This window comes from Perognathus longimembris, chromosome 10, assembly GCF_023159225.1.
Source record: "Perognathus longimembris pacificus isolate PPM17 chromosome 10, ASM2315922v1, whole genome shotgun sequence".
Classification (NCBI taxonomy): Eukaryota; Metazoa; Chordata; class Mammalia; order Rodentia; family Heteromyidae; genus Perognathus; species Perognathus longimembris.
In genome coordinates this window covers 37,019,980-37,047,660 of record NC_063170.1, presented here as the reverse complement: position 1 = coordinate 37,047,660, position 27,681 = coordinate 37,019,980, and the positions used below count along the sequence as shown (strand labels likewise).

General features: G+C 44.4%; 1 protein-coding gene and 1 long non-coding RNA gene across 2 annotated transcripts in view; one reads left to right on the top strand and one right to left on the bottom strand.

Moving 5' to 3' along the window:
• Window positions 1-4,577: 4,577 nt before the first annotated feature.
• Window positions 4,578-27,313, top strand: LOC125358590. The gene is made up of 3 exons (XR_007212337.1): window positions 4,578-4,588; window positions 10,995-11,004; window positions 26,461-27,313. It is a non-coding gene; the product is annotated as an uncharacterized LOC125358590 (long non-coding RNA).
• Rft1 (RFT1 homolog) overlaps window positions 23,484-27,681 on the bottom strand; it is a 44,008-nt gene continuing 39,810 nt past the window's right edge. Inside the window, exons 12-13 of the mRNA XM_048355833.1 lie at window positions 24,307-24,556; window positions 23,484-24,004 (exon numbers count right to left, since the gene is read on the bottom strand). Of these exons, the coding sequence (XP_048211790.1) occupies window positions 23,837-24,004; window positions 24,307-24,556 (418 nt within the window). The 3' untranslated portion in view covers window positions 23,484-23,836. The remainder of the gene's footprint in view (window positions 24,005-24,306; window positions 24,557-27,681) is intronic.

Here is a 27,681-nt window from a genome sequence, read left to right as displayed (position 1 = left end):
ATAAAGTGAAATATGGGCAAATAAATCCTAATTTTCTCATAGAATATTTTCTAATTCCTCAGGTATGTGACCTTTGTTCCTAATGAGAATTACTACTAAGGACTTCAGTTTCCATTTCCCACTAGCCTTATCTAGTCATTCTATCAGGTCTGGAGTAAAATCCCAAGGCAGTCACACACTTCCTGATTCCAGTTATATTCTCCTTACAGTTTGGCTAGTAACATGTGGTTGTTTGAAATCAGGACACTGAACTCCAAGATATCTAGAGGTTCTTTTCACTATAAGACTTGGGCTCCACCTGTCAACAAGCTTGGCAATATTTCAAAGAAGTCTGCTAGCTTTTTTTCCCCAAGAGTAAAAGAATGCTTAATCATTCAATCATTCATCCATCCTTCTTTTCATTGATGCTTGTTGTGGGCATGCACCAAGTGGGCTGCTGCTATACACAGATTTGAGACATGGCCTCTCAGAAGAGATAACTGATGATCCCAGGCTTCCCTGGGGCTGGTTTAATAAGCACCAAAAAGATCTGAGTGGGGAAACCTGATTTTCCTCTCCTAAACTGGGAGCAGAGCAGATGAGTCATTGTCCAGTTCTGTTTATAACCATAGGGGCAAAGTCTCTTCTCTCTGTGGGCCTTGCTCTGGCCAGTGGGGGGAATGGAAACTTGACAAACTTCTGTCAGTACTTTTGTGCTGGGTCTTGTGAGAGACATAATATGGTGATCTGGGAGAGGTTGCTAGAGACAGGCAGCCTTGACAAGTACAGGCAAGGTTCTCTGCAAGCAACAGATATTTATCTATCATTACTGGCAAGACCCCGGCACTCAGAAGTGCATCATGGTGGTGTGTGACTAGCAGTTGGGACTCAACAAAGGCAAGTTCTTTTCTCTTCTTGCACCTGCCCATGTCGGCCAGATCACTCCCTTGCAACAGGACTCTGGGTCACCATCTTACTAGTCAGGTATACCTCCAGGTGGGGTGATGGAGGGGCTCTTAATAGAGGGTCTGGGGCAGACTCATTCTAAAAATAAGGACTAAGGAGAGTTCTTACAGATTGCTGTTAGTAGTTTCTTATAAGTTACACATACATATATACCCCAGGACACAGCTACTACTCTGAAGTATTTACTCAAGATAGAAAATCACATGAGTAGAGCCAGGCTCTGATGGCTTAGCCCTCTAATTCTAGCTACGGAGGAAGCTGAGATCTGAGGACTGCAGTCTGAAGCCAGCCTGGTCTTTAGAAAAGTCCATGTAACTCTTATTTCCAATTAACCACCAAAACGGGGCTGGGGATATGGCCTAGTGGCTAGAGTGCTTGCCTCGTATACATGAGGCCCTAGGTTCGATTTCCCAGCACCACATATACAGAAAATGGCCAGAAGTGGCGCTGTGGCTCAAGTGGCAGAGTGCTAGCCTTGAGCAAGAAGAAGCCAGGGACAGTGCTCAGGCCCTGAGTCCAAGCCCCAGGACTGGCCAAAAAAAAAAAAAAAAAAACCAATTAACCACCAAAATCCAGAAGGGGAGCTGTGGCTCAAGTGGCAGAATGCTAGCCTTGAGTAAAAAAGCTCAGGGACAGTGCCCAGGCCCTGAGTTCAAGCCCAAAACTGGCACAAAAAATAAAAAATGAGGGGGGAGAGGGGTATGAGGGACAAGGTAACAAACAGTACAAGAAATGTATCCAATGCCTAACGTATGAAACTGTAACCTCTCTGTACATCAGTTTGATAATAAAAATTTGAAAAAAAAATAAAAAATGAATGCAAACAAACACTTGCACAGGAATATTCAGAGAAGCTTTATTCACAATAGCCCAACACAGGAAACAATTCAAATGTCTGCTGATCGACCTAGATCAGCTTCCAAGTCAAAGAAATGGTAAAACTTGAGTCACAGGAATGAACACACATTAGACAAGCAGAACAGATAACCTAAACATGATGCTGACCAAAAGAAGCCAGATGCAAAAGAGAACACTTGGCATGATAACATTTAGATAATATTCTAGCACAGCAAAATTGATGTCTGAGAAGTCAGATGGTGGCTACCACTTCTAGAGTAGGAAACACTGATAGGAAAGAGGCATGAAGAACTTTCCCAAAGTAATAATCCTGCTTAGGGCCTTGGATAGATAGAATCAGTCTATGTAGAAATCACTGAGAGTAAGAGAGCTAAGGCTCCAAAGGCTCTGGAGAAGGGACTGCTATGAGAGAAGCAGACAATGGCCCTACACCTGCTCTCTCACAGCCTGCCCTGAAGGACAGGCTAGGAACTATGCCTGCCTCCTGAGGCAGTCAGGACAAACCAATCTAATCCACTGGCTGTGAACGAGGTCATAAACAAGTAAATAGCAGGTTTACAGCAATTTGGGAGGCTTTTATCACCAGTATACCAGTGTCTTTTATAGCAACCCATAAATATACCTCCTATTAGAGTTTTAGCAGATTATAGCTGGAGGGCCCTGAAGTGGGGGGGGGGGGGGGTTCCTGAGCCTCGAATTCCATGGAGAGCAGGGCACCAGTGGCTCATACCTGTAATTCTAGCTACTCAGGGGCCTGAGATCTGAGGATCATGATTCAAAGCCAGCCTAGGCAGGAAAATTCATGAGACTCTTACTTCTAATTAACCACCAGAAAACTGGAAGTGAACCACTGGATCAAAGTGGTAGAGCACTAGCCTTGAGAAAAAGAGCTCTGAGATAACATCCGGGCCCTGAGATCAAGTCCCACAACCAACAAAAAATAAAATAAAATAAAGTAAGAGTGAAAAATATATCTGTTTGTCAATGTCCAGCTTATCAAGTATGAGAGCCTGAGTTCTAAACCCTAGTACCACAAAAAAAAGAGCAAACTCCTATGTATTAAATAATGAAGGAAACTCACCCAGTTGCCCTGAAGGGAGATGTGGTTTTGGCAAAGTGTTAGTGTAACCAACTATAAGGAGTCCCTCTCTTGGGATAGATATAGGCCTATTTAGAGGATGATTCAGTATCTGCCACTCTGCTAGAAATTCTATTTCCTAGCTCCTCCCACAGAGAGCCCTGGAGTGGGGCCCTGTCCCATGGTGGCCTCTGTCCAGTCTGTAACTGCCCTACATTGGAAACAGCCTAGATATCCAGGAAGAAGGGACTAGATTCATCTTTTGGGTTATCAATACAAATGTAGGCATGACATTTTTACAGACTGAGAAGGAGGGAAGAAAAAAATGCTGGTTTGAAGGTGCTATGTGTGGATGGAGAGGGGAATCCACCATTTTCCCCACAAGAGAGGAGGGTCTGCAGGAAGCACTCTAGATCTGGAGTCTGGGAGATGAGGTTGGCTATCTGCTTACCTGCCTCTATTCAAAACCAAATCTAATTGGGATTGGTGGGGGAAAGAAAAATAAGTTCTAAAAACTGAGATTTAAAATTTTAAAGCAGCAGAAATGAGGGGACAGAGGCAGGAAGTGGGGGGAAGAGTATTCAGTATTGTCTACAGCAGAACCAGGCACAGCCTCTAGAAGAAACACAGCCATTTCAAATTTCACCCCGTATTTGATATGTTAGTTATATGTATTAAACACACATGCTAGTAAAATGCTTTTTTGCAATATAATAAAACTTCAGTTTGGGTAATATGAGTTATTTTTGTTTTATAAAGAAAAACCAAATTGCTAACCGTTATGAATTCTGAGCTTATAGAAAGCAGGCCAAGGCTGGGGGGGGTGTTTTTATTTCGTTTTATTATTATTATTTTTGAGATAGAAACTCCTTCTGTGATCCAGACTGACCTCAAACTCCTGGGTTCAAGCAACCTTTCTGCCTCAATCTCCTGAGAAGCTTCAACTCCATGTATACAACATGCCCAGCTGTAATTACATTTTGCTTGTTTTGCAGTGCCAGGGTTCCAACTCAGGGCTTTGTGCTTACTTATTTTTGAGATAGAGTCTTATTCCTACCCAGTCATGAACCTGAGTACTATCTGCCTAAGTTAGGATAGTTATCTGCCATTTAGCAAAGATAATAGACATGCATTATTGTATCCTGCTTTTACCTTTCATTTTTTGCACTTATGCCAGGGCTAAAGATCCTAGACAAAGATCCTATTTGATTGCCACACAGTTGGAATAACAGGTGGCCAGATATTTACAGAATGAGATGGTGGGGGCGTCATGAATTTTTTTTTCATGGACTGGACTTGAACCACTATTTCCCTAATCTTTACCTTCTGAGTAGCTAGCATTTCAGACTTGAGCCACTATCTCCATCTTTACATTACATTTCTGAAGTGAGGATGTACTTATATATTTCCTATACAATTACATAATTAAAAAATAAATACTCTTTTGGGTAGTATTGGGGTTTAAACTTAAGTCCTCACACTTGCTAGGCAGGTGCTTTTACTACTGAGCCATTCATCTAATTCTGACTTTTGCTGCTTATTTTTTTTCTTTTGTTGGTTGTTGAACTTGGGGCCTGGGTGCTGTTCTTGGGCTTTTTTTGCTCAAGGCTAGCTCTCTACAGTTTCAGTGACAGTACCACTTCCAGTTTTCTGGTGGTTAATTGGAGATGAGTTTTGCAGACTTTTCTGCCTGGGCTAGGTTTGTTTGTACTGTGATCCTCATATCTTAGCCTCCTGAATAGCTAGAATTACAGGCATGAACCACCAGTGCCCAGCTTGCTGCTTATCTCTGAGATAAGAGTGTTGATTCTTACCTAGTCATGTGCCTGGGGACTACATGCATATGTTAGCTAGGATAACAGACATGCACTACTGCATCCTGCCCTTCCTTGAGAAAAGGTCTTGTGAATTTTGCTGCTCAAACTGTCCTCAAGCCAGTCTCAGACACCCAAGTAGCTATGATTATAGATGCCCAACCTAAAAAAATATTTTTTGAAAGTGGAAAGCAGGAAGAAAAAGACAAGACTAAAACCAGGGGGGGAAATGAAGAAGCTGTTGGCAAAAGGATGGTGAGAAGCCAGGTGCTGGTAGCTCATGCTGGTAATCCTAGCTACTCAGAAAATGAGATCTGAGGGTCATGGTTCAAAGCCACCCCAGGCAGGAAATTCCATGATACTCTTATCTTCAATTAACCATCAAATCATCCAGAAGTGGAGCTGTGGCTCAAGTGATAGAGCACTAGCCTTGAGCAAAAAACCTCAGGGACAGACCCAGGGCCCAAGTTCAAACTCCAGAACTGGCATGTACACTTAAAAAAAAAAGAGGGCTGGGAATTTGGTGTAGTGGTAGAGTGCTTGCTAGCATGCATGAAGCACTGGGTTTAATTCCTCAGTACCACATAAACATAAAAAGCTGGAAGTAGCTCAGTGTAGCCCCAGAACCCAAGACCCAACATTATTCTCTAGTGGTTCCTGGCAGTTTGGGGACAGAAGAAATCAGTCTCAAAGTAGTCAAACCTCATCAGGGATATGACACATAGCAATATCAGGACCTACTTGAACCAGAAGCATTCAGCTCTGGCTCTGAGCAGAAATTCTCAAGCCTGAAGCCAGGTACCAATGGCTTATGCTTGTAATCTTAACTATTCAGGAGGCTGAGGTCTGAGGATTGCAGTTTAAAGCCAGCCTGGGCAGAAAAGTCTGAGACTTGTAACTCCAATTAACCACCAAAAAGCCAGAAGTGGAGCTGTAGGTCAATTGGCAGAACACCAGTCTTGAGCAAAAAAAGTTAAGGAGCAGCGCCCAGGCCCTGAGTTCAAGCCTCAACCAACACAAGCACACACACACACACGCGCGCGCACACACACACACACACATATCAAACCTAGAGGAGTAAAGCCAAGCTAAGGGCTCAAAGCAGGTCCTAATGCCTACAGCTGCAGGCATAGCCTGAGAAAGCCTAACACTTGCCACTGGTCCCCTTAATAGGAACCTTTCTCCTGGTTTTAGTGCCAGCATTGCAGCAAATAGTCTGAAATGAGGATTGTCATGGCATAGATTGTGGGCTCATTACATAGCTCCTTATGCCCAGAGACAGGTGCTCCTGATTTCCCTCCAGATGAGGGACAGTCACAACCTTGTCCCTGCCGAAACAGCCACAGCTCCCTGGAACATGTGTGCACACATACACATGTTCACTTAGTCATCCACTATTTGCTCAGTGGGTGACCCAGGAGGGTGTCTCTGCATGTGTGATAGTATGCCATGGGAGCTCAAACACAGGTTTGGACTGTATTGGCTAGAATCCTGGACCACCCTGGTAGTGTGATTTAGGCAAAATGACAGTCTCTTTAAGCCCCTGTTTCCTCAATACAAAAGCAAGACAGTCTCAGCCAGGCATGGTGGCACATGTATGCAATTCTAGCACTTCTTTGGGAGGCTGAGGTAGAATGATGATCAGTTTGAGATCAGCCTGGAATTCAAAGTAAGATTCTGTCTCAAAAACCAACCATCAAATAAAAACACAATATAATCGCAACAGCAGTGACTCTAAAGAGCTGATGTGGGTGCCTGGCTCATGGTCAACCTACAAGATTTGTCTGTCTGGACCTAATTTCATAGGGTTCAGTAAGGTGTGCCTGTTTCCTCACTGTACCTGGAGGCTCTCCTCATTGTTCCTCTAGCACCAGTGTTCTAAAAAAAGGGAGACTTATGGGGCACTGATGACTCACATCTGTAATACTAGCTACTTAGGAGCCTGAGAACCGAGGATTGAAGTAATCAGCAAAAAGCCAGAAGTAGAAGTGTGACTCAAGTGGTAGAGCACCAGCCTTGAGCAAAAAAGCCAAGAAAGAGATAAAGGCCCTGATTTCAAGCCCTATTATTGGCACAAAAGGAAGGAGGGAGGGAGGGAGGGAGGGAGGGAGGGAGGGAGGGAGGGAGGGAGGGAGGGAGGGAGGGAAGGAAGGAAGGAAGGAAGGAAGGAAGGAAGGAAGGAAGGAAGGAAGAAAAGAAAGAAAGAAAGAAAGAAAGAAACAAAGAAAGAAACAAAGAAACAAAGAAAGAAACAAAGAAAGAAAGAAAGAAAGAAAGAAAGAAAGAAAGAAAGAAAGAAAGAAAGAAAGAAAGAAAGAAAGAAAGAAAGAAAGAAAGAAAGCAGGCTGGGAATATGGCCTAGTGGCAAGAGTGTTTGCCTCGTATACATGAGACCCTGGGTTCGATTCCTCAGCACCACATATACAGAAAATGGCCAGAAGTGGCGCTGTGGCTCAAGTGGCAGAGTGCTAGCCTTGAGCAAAAAAGAAGCCAGGGACAGTGCTCAGACCCTGAGTTCACGGCCTAGGATTGGCAAAAAAAAAAAAAAAAAAAGAAAGAAAGAAAGAAAGGAAGGAAGGGAGGAAGGAAGGAAGGAAGGAAGGAAGGAAGGAAGGAAGGAAGAGCCGGGCACCCATGGCTCATGCCTGTAATCCTAGCTACCCAGGAGGCTGAGATCTGAGGATCACAGTTCAAAGCCAGCCTGGCTAGAAAAGTCCAAGAGACTCTTACCTCCAATTAACCAGCAGAAAACCGGAAGTGGTGCTGTGGCTCAAAGTGGTAGAACACTAGCCTTGAGCCGAAGAGGTCAGGTATACCACCCATGCCCAGAGTTTAAGCCCCATGACTGACAAAAAATATATATGTAACAGACAAGACAGACAAGGTGGTTCCTCAATGGACTCAGGTCCCAAGGCTCAGGGATGGAATCCCAGGAAGGGAAAGCCTAAAGATTGAGCGAATTGAGGTTTATTGTCCAGACAGACTCTGGCCAGCCTCCTTTCACAGGACCCTGCTTGCAGCCCTGCAGCCTTGCAGCAACTGCACCCAGAGCCCACTGGGCTGGTGTGTCCCATCTGCTTTGTTCATTGGCTTGCCAGCCCTCTGGAGGAAACACACAGGAGGGTCCTGCCCTCTAGTGGCTGCAGTCAGCAAAGCCTCTGCCCACTCTGGGCACCTGCTGCACAGGAACAAGCCCATTTCCCAGGAGTTGAAAATGAGGCTAGTCCCAAGAGCTGGCACCTATAATCCCAACCTGTGGGTGTTTGAGTACTGAGACCGGCTTCCAGATGTGAGCTTTCCAGCCAAAAGCCCTGGGTGATCCTAAGATGAGACACAGGGTCTAAGTCCACAAGAGGGAGGCCTGACAGTGCCCAGGACAAAGACACCCATGGGCAAAGATCAACAAAGCACTGTGGAGAGAGGAGTGAGGAGCATACTCTGCCTAGCCTGGGGTGGGGGTGTTGGGGGCTTTCTTCCACATGCTCACTCTGTGCCACCATCACAGCCTCTGTCATCAGATCATGACCACAGCCTGTGGGAAGGGAGGGCACTACAGGATCCAGAATCTTGGCCTGGACTTGACACAGAAGGTGCTTTGCCTCTGGATACCCCATCTCTATTCTGAAGGGAAGAAGGCAGGGTCATAGGGGAAGAAACAAAGTAGAAAATAAGGGGAGATCTCACCTTTAGAAAGGGCCTCTGGTCCTCTGGCTCCGAAGGGAAACACAAGTATGTACCCAGTCAAGTACTTCCACAGATGGAGTTTGGGACTGAAGGTCAGTGAAGGATTCAGAAACTCAGGTCCTTTGTATCTCCCTCACTAGGACCTGAGCCTCCTCTACCTTTGGTCCTAGAGACTGGTGAAGAGCCATAGCTTTGTGTCAGGTGGGAAGAATTTCAGGGTGATTGAAATGCTCTGCTCAGGGTAGGAGGTGGCAGTGCAACCTAAGCCTTTTGGAGAGCAGAGGTCTGACTGTACATGGATCTCATCTCACCAGCCCCATGGGAGATCCCATACCCGTGGGGAAGAACTTGTCCCAGGAATCTTGGTGCCTCAAAGATCTCACAAGAACATTAGAGCTCCAGGCCCACTACTCTCCCATGCATACAGTTTGCTTTCAATGATCACTAATTGGACATGTGGGAGAGCCCACAGATTGTGCAGCAGAAGCAATAAGGGCTGCTGAGTCCCAAGGCAGTCGCCCCATCACCAGGTGGGCTGGGCTGTAGACAATGGGCCCTGGGGTCTTTTCTCTCTCTGAAGTGAATCAGGTGATAGGGTCACATCTGCTAAGCGACCCAGTGTTTCCCCAAGAAAGATGGGAGTTGTCCTAGTTCTGGCAGGCCAGAGGCTGGAGGTGGTGAAGAACCTCACAAATACCACCTCTAAGGCTTAAGATCCCACAAACCTAGGCCTACCACATTCTCCTCCCTAAAAATCTGGCCTTTTCATTTCTCTGGTTCCCAGCCCTTAGAACCATAGTCAACTATTCATCATTCATGTTTTAGGTGTCTGAGGAACTCTACCTGTTGGCATGCCCCAGAGACAGTAACTAGACATCTGACACTTGGCTGGTTAGATTGGCCTCAGAGGCTTGGAGGTGGGTAGGTCTTGGGGGCCCAGAGCATTGGGTCTTGGGGGCCCAGAGCATTGGCTCTTGGGTAAAACAATCATAAGGCAGATTTAGGGGCAGAGAAATTTCCTGATGCTTAACTCCTTCCCCATTTGGACAATTTTCTGTCGTATCATACAATGCCACCTAGGCCTACATCAGCCGTGTGTGTGTGTGTGTGTGTGTGTGTGTGTGTGTGTGTGTGTCTGTCTGTCTGCACATGTGCACCAATACTAGGGCTTGAACTCCAGACCTTGCTATTACTTGGATTTTTCACTCACAATTGCAATCTACCTCTCAAGCCACTCTTCCAGTCTGAAATTTTGCTGGTTAATTGGATAGTATCTTGTGGACTTTTTGGCCTGGGCTTGTTTTGAATCAATATCCTCCCTATCTCAGCCTGCTGAGTAGCTAAGATTATAAGAGCCACTGGTATTGAGCTGTTTTATGGAAATGGGATTTGAACTATGAGCCCTGTGATTGCTAGGCAAATACTCTACTGCTTGAGCCACACCTCTAGCGCTCACACACTAGCTTTATTTGGCACTCAGGGTGAGGCTTTGTCCCTTGATCCTTCAAACTGGACTCAAGGAGTGTTCTGGGCTGTATTCACATCCCTGGCCAGGCCACAGGCATGAACACTAAGATTAGCAAGCAGGAAGAGAAGCACCCTCCATGTCTGAGCTGGAGCTGCTCTGGGGAGGGGCTAGCCCTCAGAAGGAAAAACTGGTCCTCAGCAGGGACTGCTTCTGGAATTTTCCATACTGAGCAATCTGGTCCCTAGGCTCAAGTAAGGGACCTGAGCCAGACAGGTTACTTTGCATACCATTGTATGACACATCCTCAACCCGAGCTGGAGTGGTGGAAAGAATGCATCCAACTCAGTGCAATCATGTCCAGCCTGACCTCCCATTCTCTCCAACATCTCTACCAGGGAGATTGAGGCTCAGCTTGCTTCCCTTCCTTAGAGACCAACCAGATCCTGGGCAATTTTGTGTTGCTATGACAACCACACAGTTTCTTCTTCCTTGGCCAATTGAATCTGAGTTGCAGATTAAATTCTGGTGAGTTGTCTGTGTAGAAAGCATGTGGCCATATGAGATTTATGCGTCTTCCATCTCCCAAGTGTTTCTGTCACCTCTGCTGTGTCTCTTGCTGGCTATGGCAGAAGAGATGTGCTCTGTACCCTCACCCTATTTCCTGGGGTAGTCCTTGGTGGTATGGCTTGCAGGAATAAATGCATGGCAGTCTCATGCACAGCTGCTGTGTGAGTGGGTCCTAAAAAGCTGAATAGGTCATCAGAGGCCTCTTAATTCACCAGCCACTTTGATATGAAGCACAGATAGAACTGTTTGACTCTCAACTCAGGAGGATCTCTCCATTCCATTTGGGAATGCATATTGCCTTTAAAGACTTGGATCACCGAGGCTGGTAGTTGCCTATGTGTGGACTTGAAGTACTAGGCCCTTGGACCTAGGTTCCCCAGCATCATCTTAATTTTCATGTGCTCCTCAGTGCTGTCCTTAGTCTCCTCTGAACTGGAAGAGTCCCCTACAATGTGGAGCTCAGTGGCTCATTCCCCTTGATGGAGGAGATGAGGGACAGTGACAAACAGCAGCCCTGTCTAAGATGAGCCAGTGCTGGTGATCCTGAGAGGAATTCTTTAGTCTGACAGTCTTTAAAAAGCATAGATATGGTTGTTAGGCCAAATTTAGGACCAGCTCATTCTCAGATCTGCCTGGGATAGTGGCTGGGAATGAGCTGGGGGGCCACCCATTAGGAAGGTTCACTCAGAATAACAGAGAGACCTGTCTCTGCTTTCTGCAGTCAGGGCCAGTGCTTCAATACTACTTACATGTCTTCTGCCCCATTGAGCTGTAGCATTCTTGGGTCTGAAGCTGTAACTACATCTTTTGGCCTGGCCTGCGCTTCCCACCTTTATTGTCTCTTAGGCTCAGTTCCTTCACTGTTAGGGCCACTGGAATGGAGCAAGAAGGCAAGGGACTCCTGGAGTGATGTCTCCTCCAAACACAAAATACATAAGAATGGATGGGCTTAGACATTTTGAGAAGAGCTTATGATCTTTGGTCAGGTTCGTGGTTTTGTAAAGAGCATAAAGTATTAAAAAATAAGTTAAAAGGCAAATGAAAAACTGAGACCATTGTAACTTAAGGAAAAGCAAAGAATTATCTCAGAAAGGAGACTATGTTACTTTTGGCTTAGCAAAGAACAATGTTTACATAAGGTAGTTTCAAACATCTAACAATGCAACATTGACACAGGAAGGATGGGGAGGGTATGTATGGAAGTGGCTATAGAGCCCATTTTTCATAATAGAAGGAAGTGTTAAGGATAAAAGAAAAATAGCAATATAATTATTGAGAAATAAGGAGAAAATAGAAGACACCATCAAGAGAACTAAAAGCAGTGGATTAAGAATTAAGGAGTTTAGCTGGGTGCCAGTGGCTCATGCCTATAATTCGTGCTACTCAGGAGGCTGAGATCTGAGGATTGTTGTTCAAAGCCAACTTGGGCAGACAAATCTATGAGACTCTAATCTCCAATTAACCATCGAAGAGCCAGAAGCAGAGACATGGCTCAAGTAGTAGAGCACCATTCTTTTGCAAAAAAAAAAAGGCAGGCAACAATGCAAAGCCTTGAGTTCAAGCTGCAGTCCTTGGACAAATAAAATAAAATAAGGACTGAGGAGCTTGGTAGAATGAACAGAACTTGCTGTTTAAGTGAGCAGCCTTACAGTATTGTTTGACTTTCAATATTTATGTGTTATTACTTTGATTAAAAGAAAAAATAAAGCAGATAGGATTCAGATAGTATGCTGAAGCTTGAGAAGTTACAACTGTCCAAGGTTTTGTTATGGAGTAAGGAAACAGTGCAGCTGGGGTCCTGGTCCACATTCAAATCTGTCTGTACCAAAGCCCACAGTAGGCCCAAGCGTAGAGTGACCTTGTCAAGACCTTGGACTCCACCCTGGGTCAGATGGCTCAGAACCTCCTCAAAGCACCCATAAACAATACCAAAAGGAGGTGCAAGCCTAAAGGGCTGCACCCATGCCTTTGAAGGGAGAAGCAGACCTGTGAGAGGGCCCTTTCCAATGCCACTTGTTCACATAGGCCACCACACTCTTGAGGAAGGAGTGAATGCAGCAGAGACCCTGCCTCATCTGTTCCATTTCCTCTGTTTACAAGGTGAATTTGGTTCCCTAGTTCCTCATCTAGCCAGACTGGATAATCACGTCCTCTGAGGGGAAGGCTGGGGATCAATGCCTTCATTGACACCCAGAGGAATTGTTTCTGGGGAAGCAATTATTTGTGGAAGCCATTCAGCTTCAGTAGCTGAGCCTGGTGCACCACCCATGTGTGACTGAGACAGCTGTGAACCTGAGTTTTAGTTATTGGCTTGTTACTCAGCAGTTTCCTGGTTCTGCAGTGGGAAGGACTGTCAGTTAAATGGCCTAGTGACAGTCTATGAGTTCACTTTTAACACTGACCATTGCCTAGGTGTCTAATATTGTGTGGAACCCAAGTGACAGGATTGATCTGACCCCCTTGCCAACAGGTCTCAAGTCCTAGGCTCTGTGCTGACTAACACTTACTGAGCATACCAGGGCAAGTTCCTTTCCATCCTGTACTACTTTATGGTAAGGTCAGGACTGACCAGCTGTGACCAGTTAGGTCCATAGCATCCAATTCAGTGTAGGTATGTCCAGCATGGGACAAAACACAAAAGCAAGTTGGGTTCTTTGAGGTCTCTGTGTCATTTCCTCTTCCCCTGTAGCTTTGCTTAAAAAAGGAAAAGGAAAGTGATGTTTCCAAAGAAAAGTATTTCAACCACATACTGTTACTTCTGTGGATTTGGGGAGGTGGGTGGGGAAGCAGTAGGGATGACATTAATGTTGCCAGGGACCATACAACTCTACAACTCCATTGGACAGACCTAGAATTCCCTTCATTGAACTCCACTAAGCCAGAGGTAGGCACCCCTACATTTTCTTGTTTAGTCCTTGCCACACACCATTAGGCACATTTTAGGTGAGTAAACTGAAGCTTGGTGAATCAAGTGCCTAGCTTGAAAATTCGGTGTAGAGATAGAGGAGGCTATATCTAAGGTATGCCTCAAAGTGCCTCTCTATGATACTCCCATCTCTTAATTCTCAAGGGAGAAAATTCCAAGGGCTTTCAGATAGAAGGGGACCATGGTAGGGAAAGAAGCTGGGAGGTAAGGGCATACAGCCACTGGGTCTGACCCAGACAATGCTCAAGATGGGCAGGGTTATGAGGACCAGAAGCTGCACAGTGACTCCTTCTAGAGTTGTAGAGGGTACCAAAGAGCCAGTTCAGATATCAGACAAGGTGACTGGAACCTGTGTTCATCAACAAAATGTGTCCCCGGGTAGGTATCTACTGTGATGAAAGGGCTGAAGGAAACTGTTAACTTATGTAAAAGTTATGTGTTTAGTTTTCTTTTTGTATCATTAATGAGGCTTAAACTCAAGGCCTGGGCACTGCCTCTTAGCTTTATTCACGCAAAGCTGGCATTCTACCATTTGTGCCACAGTTCTACTTCTGGCTTAAGTAGTTGTACAAAATGGTTTTGATTCCAGAAGTCAGGTTATAAGTAAACTTGAGCTACAGCTCCACTTTTGGCTTTTGGTAACTAATTGGAGATAAGAGTTCCAAGGACTTTCCTGCCTTGTCTGGCTTTGAACTGCAATCATTGGTTCTCAGCCTCCTGAGTAGCTAGGATTATAGGTGTGAGCCACTGACAGCTGACATGTATTTAGTTTTCTAAAGGTTTCACTGCTGAGCTCTTATGTAACAGTGAAAAGCTGCTGAATATTTGTAGTGTGCTCTCTTCTGTCATTGCTAGCTCAGCTATAGTAAGCCTTTGAGGAACAAGGGACAGCAGACCTGGGGTCATAGGTCAAGTGGACTGCAGTCCTGCCATTTTCTTCCTAACTGCATGGCAACTTCTCCATACCTGAGTTTACTCACCACATCTAACACAAGTGAATGTCTTCACACATACCTGGCACATACTCTATAGCTAGTGAAACGAGGGAGACCTGTTCAATTAAGGTTACCAATTTAGAAAAGGACAGCCAGGTGGGGCATAAACAATGGCATATAACAAAATAGAATTGTCATTAGAAAACATCATATACCTACCAACACCCCTAAATAAAAAGACCCTATATAAAATGAAATCCCTAGGTATACTTCAAAAGATAGATTTCTCCCATGTTGCTGTAGATGGAAGGAACGACAAGGCAGTACACCTTTGGGGCCTTCCAACTAGAGCCCAGCTGTCCCTGTGATCATAGGTGTGCTCCAGGGAGACCCAGGTGAAGGCAAAGACAAGAGTTGCTAGTGTACCTGGGCATCATGAACAAAGGTTTTACTGGGCAGCCAGAACACCACATGATTTCTCTATTACAAAAGGAACAAATGGAACTGGGCACTGGTGACTCATGCCTGTAATCCTAGCTACTCAGGACACTGAGATCTAAGCATGGAAGTTCAAAGCCAGCCCAGGCAAGAAAGTCCTTGAGACTATTATCTCTAATTAATCACAGAAAAAGCTGACAGTGGCACTGTGGCTGAAGTGGTAGAGTGCTAGCCTTGAGCAAAAGGAGCGTAGGGACAATGCCAAGGCTCAGAGTTCAAACCCCAGGATCAGGAAGAAAAAAAAAAAAAAAGAAAGAAAAAAAAAAGAAAAAAGAAATGTAAGCAGCTTGGTCCTTTCTACTGCCCTCCCCCCACCCCACCGTGTGACATCTGCATACTTGCAAGAACATTGTCTTATCATTAGAAAGATGCCACTTAGGGACCTCAGAAGCCATGTGGGATAAAGAACAATCTTCATATCTAGTTTAGAAATATAAAAATGTACTAGGCACCAGATGCCAGTGGCTCACACCTGTAAAATCCTAGCTACTCAAGAGACTGAAATCTGAGGATCATGGTTCGAAGCCAGCCCAGGCAAGAAAGTCTGTGAGAGTCTTATCTCCAACAAACTACTCAGAAAAATCCAGAAGTGGCACTGTGGCTCAAGTGGCAGAGTGCTAACCTTGTGCAAAACAAGCTCAGAGACAGTGCCTACGCCAAAAATTCAAGCCCCAGGATTGGCAAAAAAAAAAAAAAAAGTACAATGTAAATCTGTTAATAAAATTATGTTAAAGTTCTAGAGAAACAAGAAGGAAAACTATGTTAGCCACATTCAGTTTGGTTGGGATGATATGGAGGAAAACGTTTGTTTGTTTGCTTTTCTTGTTATAATGTTGTATTCTTTCAGGTCTTTTGTGGTTGGGTCAGGCCAAACCAGCACTTGCTCTGAGGCTGGGGAAGCTGTAGTTTTCATCTGAAGCTCCTATGTCATCAGCTTCCCTTCTAGGAGTTGGCTCACAATTCTATGAATAGAAAGGATCTCAAAGAAGTCCCCCACAACTAGTGCGGTCATTGCTCATGATGTTTGTGGGTTTTCCCCAAAACAGGGTCTTACTGTGTAAACCCAAGCTGGCCCTGAACTCATAGTCTTGCCTCTGCCTCCAGGACTACAGGTTTACAGTCCCACTCATGGTTCATGGTTTTCAACAAGAAACACCAAGGAATAAACAGTAGGTGAGCCTGGAACAAACTAGTACTGCCCTCAGTGAGTCACAATTTCCTTCCAACTTCCCCTTCTCCTCATGGAAGCCGTGTACTATTAGTTCCACATAATTGTAAAGTGTCAGGATCTCCCAGACATGACCAGAAACATGCTCTCGGTTGTCACATCCAACATGACTAATGCAGTCATGTTTTAATTAGTCACTGCTCACTGACTGTGCTGACAGCATCTGAGCCTGTTTAGAAACCCAAAATAGTAATGAAAATGGTGCAGATGAGATTCAATGTTAAGAGACTGGCAGGAGGAAAAGCCCAAAATAGTTGAATTTTCAGGTCCCTTTCCTCTTGATACAGCCTCTGCCAAAGGCATTGTCAGGCCAAAGCAACATTGTGACAGTAGTCAACAGGGCCATAACTTTGGGGGTACCTTTAGTGGAGGGGCAGAATGTGACAAATAAATGGTGATCTAGAGGATGCCTTCACAAGGCAGCCATCCTGTTACAGATGCAGGATGGCATCCATATACCAAGTCACTCTGTCCACTTAGTAACAGGTGTTCAGGCCAGGGAGCTTACCTTATGCCAAGATGACTCATGTACTGGCTCATTTATGACCTATAATCTACAGTAACTACCAGGAGCTACCTTTCTTCTTTAAGAGCTTTACATTTAAAAGCAATCAGGGTTGATTATGGGGCTAAGGAGGCTGGTCATATCTTCAACAATGGAGGGACCCAGGCTACAACCTGGAGGGCAGTACCTGGCTCTAGGTCCTCCTCCTCTCATTGTCCACTAGCCTGACCACAGATGACAGCTCATCAACTGTCTGAGCTGCAGAGGAGGTAAGAAATATCTAAGTGTGCAGGCAAGAAGACTGGAGGACCAAAAGGTACCCCAGAGGGTAGCCTCTGCCAGACTCATAGTAAGGCAGACTCTCAAGATCCACTGGCATGGAGAGAGAGTGAGGGAAGGATGACTTTGTCCAAAAAGAATTGTACTCAGCCAGTAGGCTCACACCTATGATCCTAGCTACTCAGGAGGCTGAGATTTAAGGATCGCGGTTCGAAGCCAACCTGGACAGAAAAGTTCATGACACTCTTATCGCCAATAAACGACTCAGAAAAAGCCAAAAGTGGCACTGTGGCTTAAGTGATAGAAAGCTAGCCTTGAGCACAAAGAGGCTCAGGGACAGCTAGTGCCCCAGGCCCTGAGTTGAAGCTCCATGACCGGCAAAAAGAAAAAGAGAGAGAGAGAGAGAGAGATACTCATTACCTGATTTATATAACTGTTACTCCTCTTTACAACACCTTTATAATAACAATAAAAATAAAAATCAAGCTGGGTACTGGTGGTTTATTCCTGTAATCCTAGCTACTCAAGAGGCTGAGATCTGATTATCATGGTTCAAAGCCAGCCTGGGCAGGAAAGTCTATGATACTCATCACCAATTAACCAACAGAAAACCAGAAGTGGCACTATGGCTCAAGTGATAGAGTGCTAGCCTTGAGCTGAAAAGCTCAGGGACAGCGCCAGGCCTAGAGTTCAAGCCCCATGACCAAAAAGAAAAAAAAAAAGAGACCCACTGGGCTTCTTCCATTATCTTTTTGTCCTCTTCTTCCCTCCTAAGCACCAGGGTTCTTATTTACTCAGCTTTACAGGTACAAGATCCACAGTCCTTCAACTCCTTAGGAGCTTAAGAAATGACAGAAGGGTTTGTAATTTGGATTTAAAGCATTCTTCAGTCTTATGTGTTACAGGCTTGGATGCCAGCCTGAGTCACTCTTGGTAGATAGTGGAAACTATAAAAGGTACATACTGGGAGGAAGATAGGTCACTGGAAGGGTACCCTCGAAGGGAAAATTTGGGATTCTGGTATTTTTTCTCTGTTTTCTGGCCACCATAGTGACAAGCTCTGTTCAACCACATACTCTTCACCATGATATTCTGCCTTGTCACAGGCCTATAGCAACAGAACTGAGCATCCATGGCCAAAAGAAATACCTCTTTCAGATAACTCAGGTTAACAGCAACAGAGCAGCAATTATCACAAACAGAACAAAATTTACCAGTTCCAAAATTCAAACTATGCTTCAGAAATGACTGCGTCAAGCAGCTGGGAATGTGGCTTAGTGGTAGTGCTTGCCTAACATAAATAAAGCCCTGGGTTCAATTCCTCAGTGCCACATAAACCAAAAAGGCTGGAAGTGATGCTCAAGTGGTAGTGTGCTAGCCTTGAGCAAAAGAAGCTCAGGGTCAGTGCCCAGGCCCAGAGTTCAAGCCCCAGGACTGGCAAAGAACTGTGTCAAATAGCCAACAACAGCTCATATATACGGTCATTATGTTCAATGTGTGCCATGGTATATGACAGTTTTGACAAGCTGAGAGATTGATAGGGTCTCAGAAAGTGAGTATGCAGGAACCAGCAGAGGTGGGGGTAATTCTGGGCATACTTCCTCTACTGTTGAAGACTACTACTCAAAGGAAAGGCTCAACTCCCTACATCTTACCAGACACTTCCCAAGAAAGGTAGAGGAGTAGCAGACAAAGAATAACTACAAGCCATGCATCAGTGGCTACAAAGTCAGCCCGGGCAGAAAAGTCCCCACTCAAAAACTAGAAATGGAGCTGTGGCTCAAAGGGGTAGAGTACTAGCCTTGAGCAAAAGAGTTCAGGGACAGAGCCCAGGCCCTAAGTTCAAGCCCCACAACCAACAAAAGAAAAAAAGAACAACTATATTTGAAGCAGAGACAACAAATAATTCCTGCTCATTCATCTTTAGGACAATAAAGAAGTATCTGTAAGACTTCTTCATTAGGTCCCTAAAGGATGCTCAAACTACATTAAGAATTCATTTTCCCTGCTTTGCACTGATAGACCCAGACAGTTCCGATTAAAAATGAATGATGCTGAATAGGGGCACTGATAAGGCCCCACTGAGGCCTTGAGGAGTGACTGACAATGCAAAGCAATGAGTCTTCTGTCTCCTAATTCTTCAAATAAAGTACCCTTTCTTTTTTTTCTGCTATCTTTGAAAGTAGTTAGTACATGAAATATTTCCAATATTAAGGGCTAATTACTCAGGTGTGGTAGATAACAGTAAAACAAACCATTTGTCATGGGCATGTGCAGTGGCTCAAAAGTCTTATTTCAAATTGAATACACGAGTCTCAGTCCATTCCTACAGTCATGGGATATTTACCAAAGGAAAGCTGTATTTTCAAATACTGTGTGAGTTTTATTGCTCTTCCCAGGATTGTTTAATTGTCTCTGAGAAGTTTCTACAGGATCCCTGATACCTGTGCACCAGCTCCATCTTCTTTTTAAATCTGTTCATTTCTAACAGGTTCTACTAGCCTCTAGGCTTCTAGAATTCTCTCTTAGGACAACTAAAAACCTCATGGAAGTGGCTTCCTAAGCCACATTGGGACAGCTCTGACTGGCACAAAGGTTCTCAAGACTAAACTCCTGGGAGCTCTTCTCATGACTCAATCTCCTTACCAGTGCCTCTATCGCTACCTGGTTTCCTCAAAGAGCAGGGATTTAGAAAGATATGAAAGATTTCTCTTGCTCTTACTCTTTCTCTTCTCTAGTTCCCACTCCAGGCCCAGCCCATTTCCCTCGTAGCTCTTCAAAGACTTGGTCATGGATCATGCTGTCCTTGATTTCCTTGCTGAAACAGAATCGCACGTAGCCTGGAGGTTACACAGAAGCACAAAGAGCCCTATCTTCTCACCTGGGCTTTTTTCAGGCTCTGGATGCTGTCAGCTCCTGTCTCTTCCTCAACATTAAGGCAAAAGTGCCTGACAGGTACTGTTCATCTTTGTGTGAATGAATCAGGACCTGTAGGACCCAGATTTTTAGTGTCTTCTAATTCTGGAGACTTTAAGCCCAATACAAGGAACTTCTATAACCTGAGTAAGATATGAGGGTAAAGAGGCTGTACCCATTGCCCTACTCTGCACTGAAGCTCATTCTGACCCATCAAGCAAGGAAGCAAACAATGACAACCAAGACTAGAACCAGGCCACATAGAGAAGACAGGAGACAGAAAAATACACTAAATAATGGGGAACTACTTAGAATGGAAAGGGAAAAAGTAAAGGGGACTCCAGGCCTTTTGGTCCTAGACACTGAAGACTCCAGGCAACTGCTCTTTCTTCCAAAGTCAGGAATCACAGTCTCACTTAAGTTTTTGCCTACATTCCCGATCAATTCTTTAAAAAAAAAAATCAGAGCTGGAGATCAAATCTAAGGATTCATGCATGTTAGGCAAGTCCTCTATAACTGAGCTAAATCTTCAGCCCTCCTAATAAATTTAAGATTTTCCCCTGTTTTGGAGGAAGGTGATATATGAAAGAAAAAATCTTGGTAATTATCTATTCCTATGGACTGGGATGTAGCTCAGTGGCAGTGCAACATCCTGGGTTCAATCTCCAGCATGAAAAAGAGAGAGAGAGAGAGAGAGAGAGAGAGAGAGATTATCTGTTCCTTTCTAAACCAGGGGATTGACATGAAACTAACAATAGGAATACGTGATTAAAGATAATGGACAGCTGGCCAGTGGCTCATGCCTATAATCCTAAGTATTCAGGTGGCTGAGATCTGAGAATTACAGTTCAAAGCTAGACTGAGCAGGAAAAGTCTACAAGACTCTTATATCCAATTAACTAACAGAGTGGAGCTGTGACTCAAGTGGCAACCTTCAGCAAAACACAAACCTTAGTGACAGTACCCAGACCCTAAGTTCAAGTCCCAGGACAACCCCCCCCCCCCCGCCCCAGAAGAGAGAGAGACAGAGACAGAGAGAGAGAGGTATAGACAGATAAACAGATAGATGGAGAGAGGGATGAAATAAAGGAAGGAAGGAAGAAAGGGAGGGAGGGAGGAAGGGTGGGACACACTTTCAGTAAGCTAGGAAGAAGAGGAAGGAAACTAGGCAGAGCAGCACCTCCAGAGCCAGGAGTCACTATGGAATGAATATTAAGCAGCATAGCAGCACCCTGCAGGGACCTAAGGCCAAGTCTAAGTGGTTAATATATGTGGCCAGAGCACAGAAAGCCAGCAATACTATTATTAGAACCACCAAAGCTTTCTCCTTTTGGTAAAAGGATGTACCTTAGAAACCTTTTTCTACAGAGAAGTAGCCTCAGTGCTACCAAGTGTACTTAAAGCACAAAGTGGGAATCCCCTCAAAATCTGGCCATGTATGCAGCAGTCTTACAACAACAGGTATGTCTGGGGAAAAGGAAGGTAGCAAGGTAAAGTACTAGAGACTATGGTCAGGTCTACTTGGGCTTCAGGGAAGGTCAGAATGGGGGATGGGGTGGGAGGAGGTTGGGGAGCCCACAGTGGGACAAAGTGCTGACAGCCCAGGAGGTAGAATTGTGTTAGCAAGAGGAAAATATATGGCCACAACATTTCTTCTGGAAACAGGGAAGCAGGATATAGGAAGGAGAGCCATGCAAGGGCAGTCTCACCTGACCATCTTTCAAGAGGAGCAGGCCCTCACAACAGCACTCAGTGGACAGCACAGGAAGATGTGAGAGAACAAGCTGTCTACTGTAGAGCCTCTCTCTGCCTAAGAGCAGGAAACTTGTAGTCATGGTACCAAAGAACTTGCGATTCACAAGACGGTTTAGGCATGGGCCAAGCTTGGTGGCATCACTTATGTGGGCTTGCCAGAAAACTGAGCCCTGGCCCCAGATTCTGAAGGTGTGGAATGGGTTCTCACCTCTCTTTTCTCTTCTTTTCTTCTTTCTTCTCATCTCTCCTCTCCTCTTTCTCCCCTCTCTTCCTATCTCCTTTCCTTTCCCCATCCCCTGCCCTTCTTTCCTTTCTTCTCTTTTGTGCTAGTAATGGGGCAAGGATTGACCTCAGGGTTTTGTATTTTTGTTCAGCTTTCTTGATTATGGCTCTATCGCTTGACCCATGACTCCAGTCTGGCATTTTGCTGGTTAACCAGAGATGGAGTCACAGATTTTTCTGCCCAGGATGGTTCTGAACTTTGATTCTCCAGTACTTAAGGTGAAACACTTTGTAGCATGCACAAAGCCCTATCTATGTTCAACCCCTATGTAGTATGACAAAAAAATTAGAGCATATCAAGATGACTGGCTTCAGTCTTGGCATACCTCTTGGTACTAGCTCCACGCATGTAGGGGTTGCTTTTTTAATTTTATTTTTGTGCCAGTCCTCGGGCTTGAACTCAGTGCCTAAGCCCTATTTCTGGGCTATTTCAAGACTAGCATTCTACCCCTTGAGCCACCAGGGCTTGGTACATGTGGCTTTTAAATGTATAGGGTTTTTGTTTTATGTTGTCATGCTAGTTTCAGGACCTGAACTCAGGGTCTTGCGCTCTCACTCAGCTATTTTTGCTTATAGCTGGTGCTCTACCACTTAAGCCACATATCCAACCTGACATTTTGCTGGTTAATTGACAATAGAATTTTGTGGACTTTTCTGTCTAGGCTGGCTTTGAACCACGATCCTCCAAGTCTCAACTTCCTGAGAAGCTAGTATTACAGGTGTGAATCACCAGTGCGTGGTTGATGAGTATACATGATACTAGTTGCTTCTATTGGCCGTTTCTCTGGGGGTAAATATGGAAGATGTGGGGGCATTGACCAGAGGATTTTGTTTTGTTTTGTTTTTAACCACTTGAGCTACACAGCACCACTTCTGGCCTTTTCTGTTTATGTGGTACTGAGTAATTGAACCCAGGAATTCATGCATAGGCAAGCACTCTACCACTAAGCCACATTCCCAGCCCCCAGAGGATTGTTAACTATTGATATAGGTTGTGCATGCAGCTCCAAAGGGTAGACGTATCCAAAAGGGAACTACCACATTATCGAAAACAAAGAAATTTTACAACCCAAAATAATGTTTGATGTTACCTGCAGGTGCAGGTGTAGGGAGCCTGGATCAGTGTTACCCAATGCCCAGGCCTGCCACTTTTGTTCCAAGGCTGGAATTCAGTTCTACTGTCGAGTGCTAAAAAAGATGGATCTGTTAGAATGTTTGATTCACTGATACTTGCTGTATGCAATTTATTCTATTTTATTCTGAGGATAAAAAAATATATATGTATATATGTAACTACAGTGGTCATTGTGCAGTTTTCATGTTTGAAATTGCAGAGAGCTATGAAGCAGCCTTCCTTTAGCAGGACAAAGTAACTCACACTGGATTAGTTACTATCAAAACCCCATCAGCTAGCTCTCAGCTACTCTCAAATCAACCAATCAGAGACCCTATCCTGGGGAAGGCATGAACTGGCATAACCATGACAGCAAAGACGCTCCTTAACTCAGGGAAATGTGATCTGAAAAGATGATATTACTTGCAGAACAACATCTTTCCTTTCTCTCTCTCTACTTTTTTTTTTCTTCTGACTTTCTTTCATACCATAGCAGTGACCCAGGGAAAGCCACAACACATAGGCTATATTTTATTCTTTCTTGATCTGTGATATTGGATCTTCTAACTTCTTAAACAGAAGAAACTGTAAAGGATAAATGACTCCATCTTTCTCTTTTTTTTTTTTTTTGGCCAAATGATCATTAACTATTAATATCTAAGATATAGGTTATGAAGCATGTACCTCCAAAGATCAATCACATCCAAAGGAATTAATATATAAATAAAAAGAAAATGCTGATGAATAAAATGATGAAAAAACTTGTTTTAAAAGGGCTTTTTGGTCTTCATCTAAAAAACAGGACAATCCTCCATTGGGTGGAAGGTGTCAAAAGGGCAGTGTTTATGTGGGTTTCTCACTTCTTGGGTGGCTTTCATTCTGTAGACCCCAAAGCAGGGCTTTTGTACAGCAATGTGTTCCACCTAAGAACCACCCCACAGTGAGTCCAAGTACACAGGTGTCAAGGTTAAGGCATCCCTGAAGTCATGTCATTTTGTCAGCAATTCTGAACACACCCAATTGAGTCCTGAGAAAGTGGATCAGCTTGGTCTCTGTGAGGAATGCTATCCCAAGAGTCACTCCTAAACAGACGGCCCCCACAACAACGTGTGTCAGCCTGGCGAGCCAGCCTTGGTCACAACAGAGGAACACCTGGGGAAAGAAATCACAGTCACCGCCAATTCCTCAGTCTGAACCCCCTTTCTTTGGGACAAGCTAGGGAAGCTTCAAGCCAAATAATAGGCATGGTGACTAGGCCATGTGTCTACTCTCTTCCCACCAGTGACAATCGTTTGCCATGTCTATCATCAGGTGCTACCCTAGAAGCCTGGGGAAGGGTAGGAGGTAAATACTCATCTAGTTGTTCAGGTATTGTGGGAAAGGGAAATGTAGAGGGAAGAACAGTAGACAGCCCACAGAAGAATGCAGGTAATGCACGCTGCAGGTAATCTTACCTCTGAAATAGCAGTAATCCCAGCACTAAGGGAAAACACCCCAAGAAGTGCTGGTGACAGGTACAGGCCAGCCAAGGGCCTATAGGAACTCTTTTGATAGTAGCGATGGATGAAGTGAAGACTCTGTGTGATTCGAATGCCCATGTTAAAACAGTTGGCCAAGATGAAGCCCACACTGCCACACCAGTGGGTCAGGAGATAGGATAACACTAAGAATGAAGAGGACAGTGCCAGCATTGTGAAATTGTATCTGGGGAAAGGGAAACAAGCAAACAAGGTCAGTGGGTACTTTGCTCCAAGATAAGACTGTTGCAAAAAAGTGACTATGAATTCAACTCAGGGAAGGAACCTGAGTTTCCACAATTTAAGGTTGTTTTTTTCTTTTGGTATGGTTTTTTCCTAGTCCTGGGGACTGAACCCAGAGCCTTATGTATACTATCTATCTACCACCAGATGCTAGTGGCTCATGACCGTAATTCTAGCTATTCAGGAGGCTGAGATCTGTGGATCATGGTTCAAAGTCAGTCCAGGCAGGAAAACCTGTGAGATGATCTCCAATTAACTAACAAAAAAGTCCACAGTGGAGCTATGAAGCCAGGTGCCAGTGGCTCATACCTGTAATCCTAGCAACTCAGGAAGGTGAGATTTGAGTATTGCAGTTTGAAGCCAGGCTGGGCTAGAAAGTCCATGAGAGGGCTGGAAATATGGTCTAGTGGTAGAGCACTTGCCTGGCATACATGAAGCCCTGGGTTCAATTCCTCAGGACTCACACACACACACACACACACACACACACACACACACTCACACACACAAAAGAAGTGTCACTATGGCTTATGTGGCAGAGCACTATCCTTGACTGAGAAAGCTAAGAGACTGTGCCCTGGCCCTGAGGTTCAAGCCCCAGTACTGACATACAAAAACAAAAACAAAAGAACTCTACCACTAAGCCATAACCCCCCAGAACCACTACAATCCCCCCCTTTTTTTTGTCAGGTTGTGGGGCTTGAACTCTGGGCCTGGGTACTGTCCCTGAGCTCTTCAGCTCAAGGTTAGCATTCTACCACTTGAGACACAATGTCACTTCCAGTTTTCTGAGTAGTTTATTGGAGATAAGAGTCTCTCAGACTTTTCTACCCGGGCTGGTTTTGAACCATGATCCTCAGATCTCAGCCTCCTGAGTATCTGGGATTACAGGCGTGAGCCTCCAGTGCTCCCCTTCCCCCCTTTTAAAAAACTCAGGGCTTCTTGCTTGCTAGGCTGATATGATCCTGCTGATTTACATGCCTCCAGCCCTGTTTATCACTGGTTATTTTTAGGATGGGGTCTAAATTCCTGTCCAGGGACATCCCTGAGCCATGACACATCTACTTTGAGGCTCTCTGTTGTTGGTGGGATCTTGGTGCATTTAGCCTCTCTCCTTAGAGACAGATTCTCTCTGACTTTTCTGCACAGGCTGATCTAGCTCTACAAGTTTCCCAATCTCAACCTCCATGTAGCTTGGTATGACAGCCATATGCTACTTTGAGGATTTTTGTAAACTTTGCTGCCCATGCTGGCCTCAAACTCAGATCTTCACATTTTTAGCCTCCCAGGTAAGTAGGATTAAGTTACCAGTGGTGGGCTTAGCCCTTAAGCTTTTTGAGAGAGGTCTTGCTATGCAGCTCATGCTGTTTGAATTCATAATCATCCTGCCTTTGTATCCCAAGTGCTAGGATTTATGAAAACCTAGTTTTTCATAAAATGGAATATTACATAGTTAATGGGGAAATCGCACTGTTCCCTTTATCCTTAACAGAAGAATAAGAAAACAAACCATTGAAGATATTTACATTTTTAAGGATAATATTTGATTAGTTAGTGACACTTTGTAATCCTGACATGAGGCATAAGAATGTGATATGGGGGCTGGGAATATGGCCTAGTGGCAAGAGTGCTTGCCCCATATACATGAAGCCCTGGGTTCAATTCCTCGGCACCACATATATAGAAAAAAAAACAGAAGTGGTGCTGTGACTCAAGTGGTAGAGTGCTAGCCTTGAGCAAAAAGAAGCCAGGGACAGTGCTCGGGCCCTGAGTCCAAGCCCCAGGACTGGCAAAAAAAAAAAAAAAAAAAAAGAAAGAAAGAAAGAAAAAAAAAGAAAAGAAAAAGAGAAAACTAGCACAGAGAGGCTGAAGAACCTATCTAGGAAGTAAGCCAAAACTTAAATCCTTGACCCCTAAGCTTCAGTACCTCAGACAAAGTACCCCATGAACTAGTGGATCTCATTCAAAATAAGTGACCTGCCTCCAGAATGAAATATGAACAATCTGGATCCCCTCTGGTGCTTTCCAGATTCTCAGCCATCCTTCCTCAGCTCTCTACACCTCTAGGGTTCTTTGGACCCTGGAGCTAAACAGTTATACTACTCCTTTCACTTCTGATTCCAAAGTAGCACATCACTTAGTCAACCCTAGTTCTCTATAAAGGAAAGAACCAGTTCTCAGAAAACATAAAATAACTACCATGGCCTTCCAAAAGGCTGTAGAATAGCCAGGAATTAAAATTTCCAGTATGTGGTTTCTGCTTAGCTCATAGCAAGTATTCTATAAATATATAGTGGTTAAGGGAATCAAACCTTTTAGGTCCCATGCTGGGTCCACTGAAGCTATTATTGGGGTTCTGCTAATGAAGAATAATAAGAAAGCTGGGTTTCCTGAATGGCCTTGGGCTGACCAAGGCCAAGGTGCTGTGAAAATACAATTTATTAAAGTACATGGTAAGCATGCCCACCCTCTATTCTATATTCCAACTGGGGAGGTATGGTTTTATCCAGAATTTCAGAGGAGTTTATTCGCATTTCAACAGATCATCTCTATTAATGATTACCAGTACCAGAGGACATATCTCCATAAGAAAGGTTTTTGAAGCCGAGTCAGTGGCTCAAGTCTATAATCCTAGCTATTCAGGAAGCTGAGATCTAAGGATTACAGTTTGAAGTAAACCCAAGCAGGAAAGACTGAGATTCTTATCACTAATTAATCAACAAAAATCTGGAAGTTGAGCTGTGGTTCAAGTGGTAGAGTGCTAGCTTTGAGCACAAAATTTCAGGGACAGTGCCCAGGCCCTGAGTTCAAGCCCCAGGACCAGGAGAGAGACAGAGACAGAGACAGAGACAGAGAGACAGACAGACAGACAGACAGACAGAGACTTTTAAAGGGATTGGGGGGAGTAGCTGAAGGGATGCAGTGACTGCTAAGCAAGCAAGCAACTCTGAGTTCAAATCCCAGCACTGCCCAGAAAAAGTTGTTTCTTTTGGTTCAATACAATATGAAAGAAAAGAAAATTAGCTACTATCCATAATTTTATGATTCTCATGATTTGGTTGCCAGATT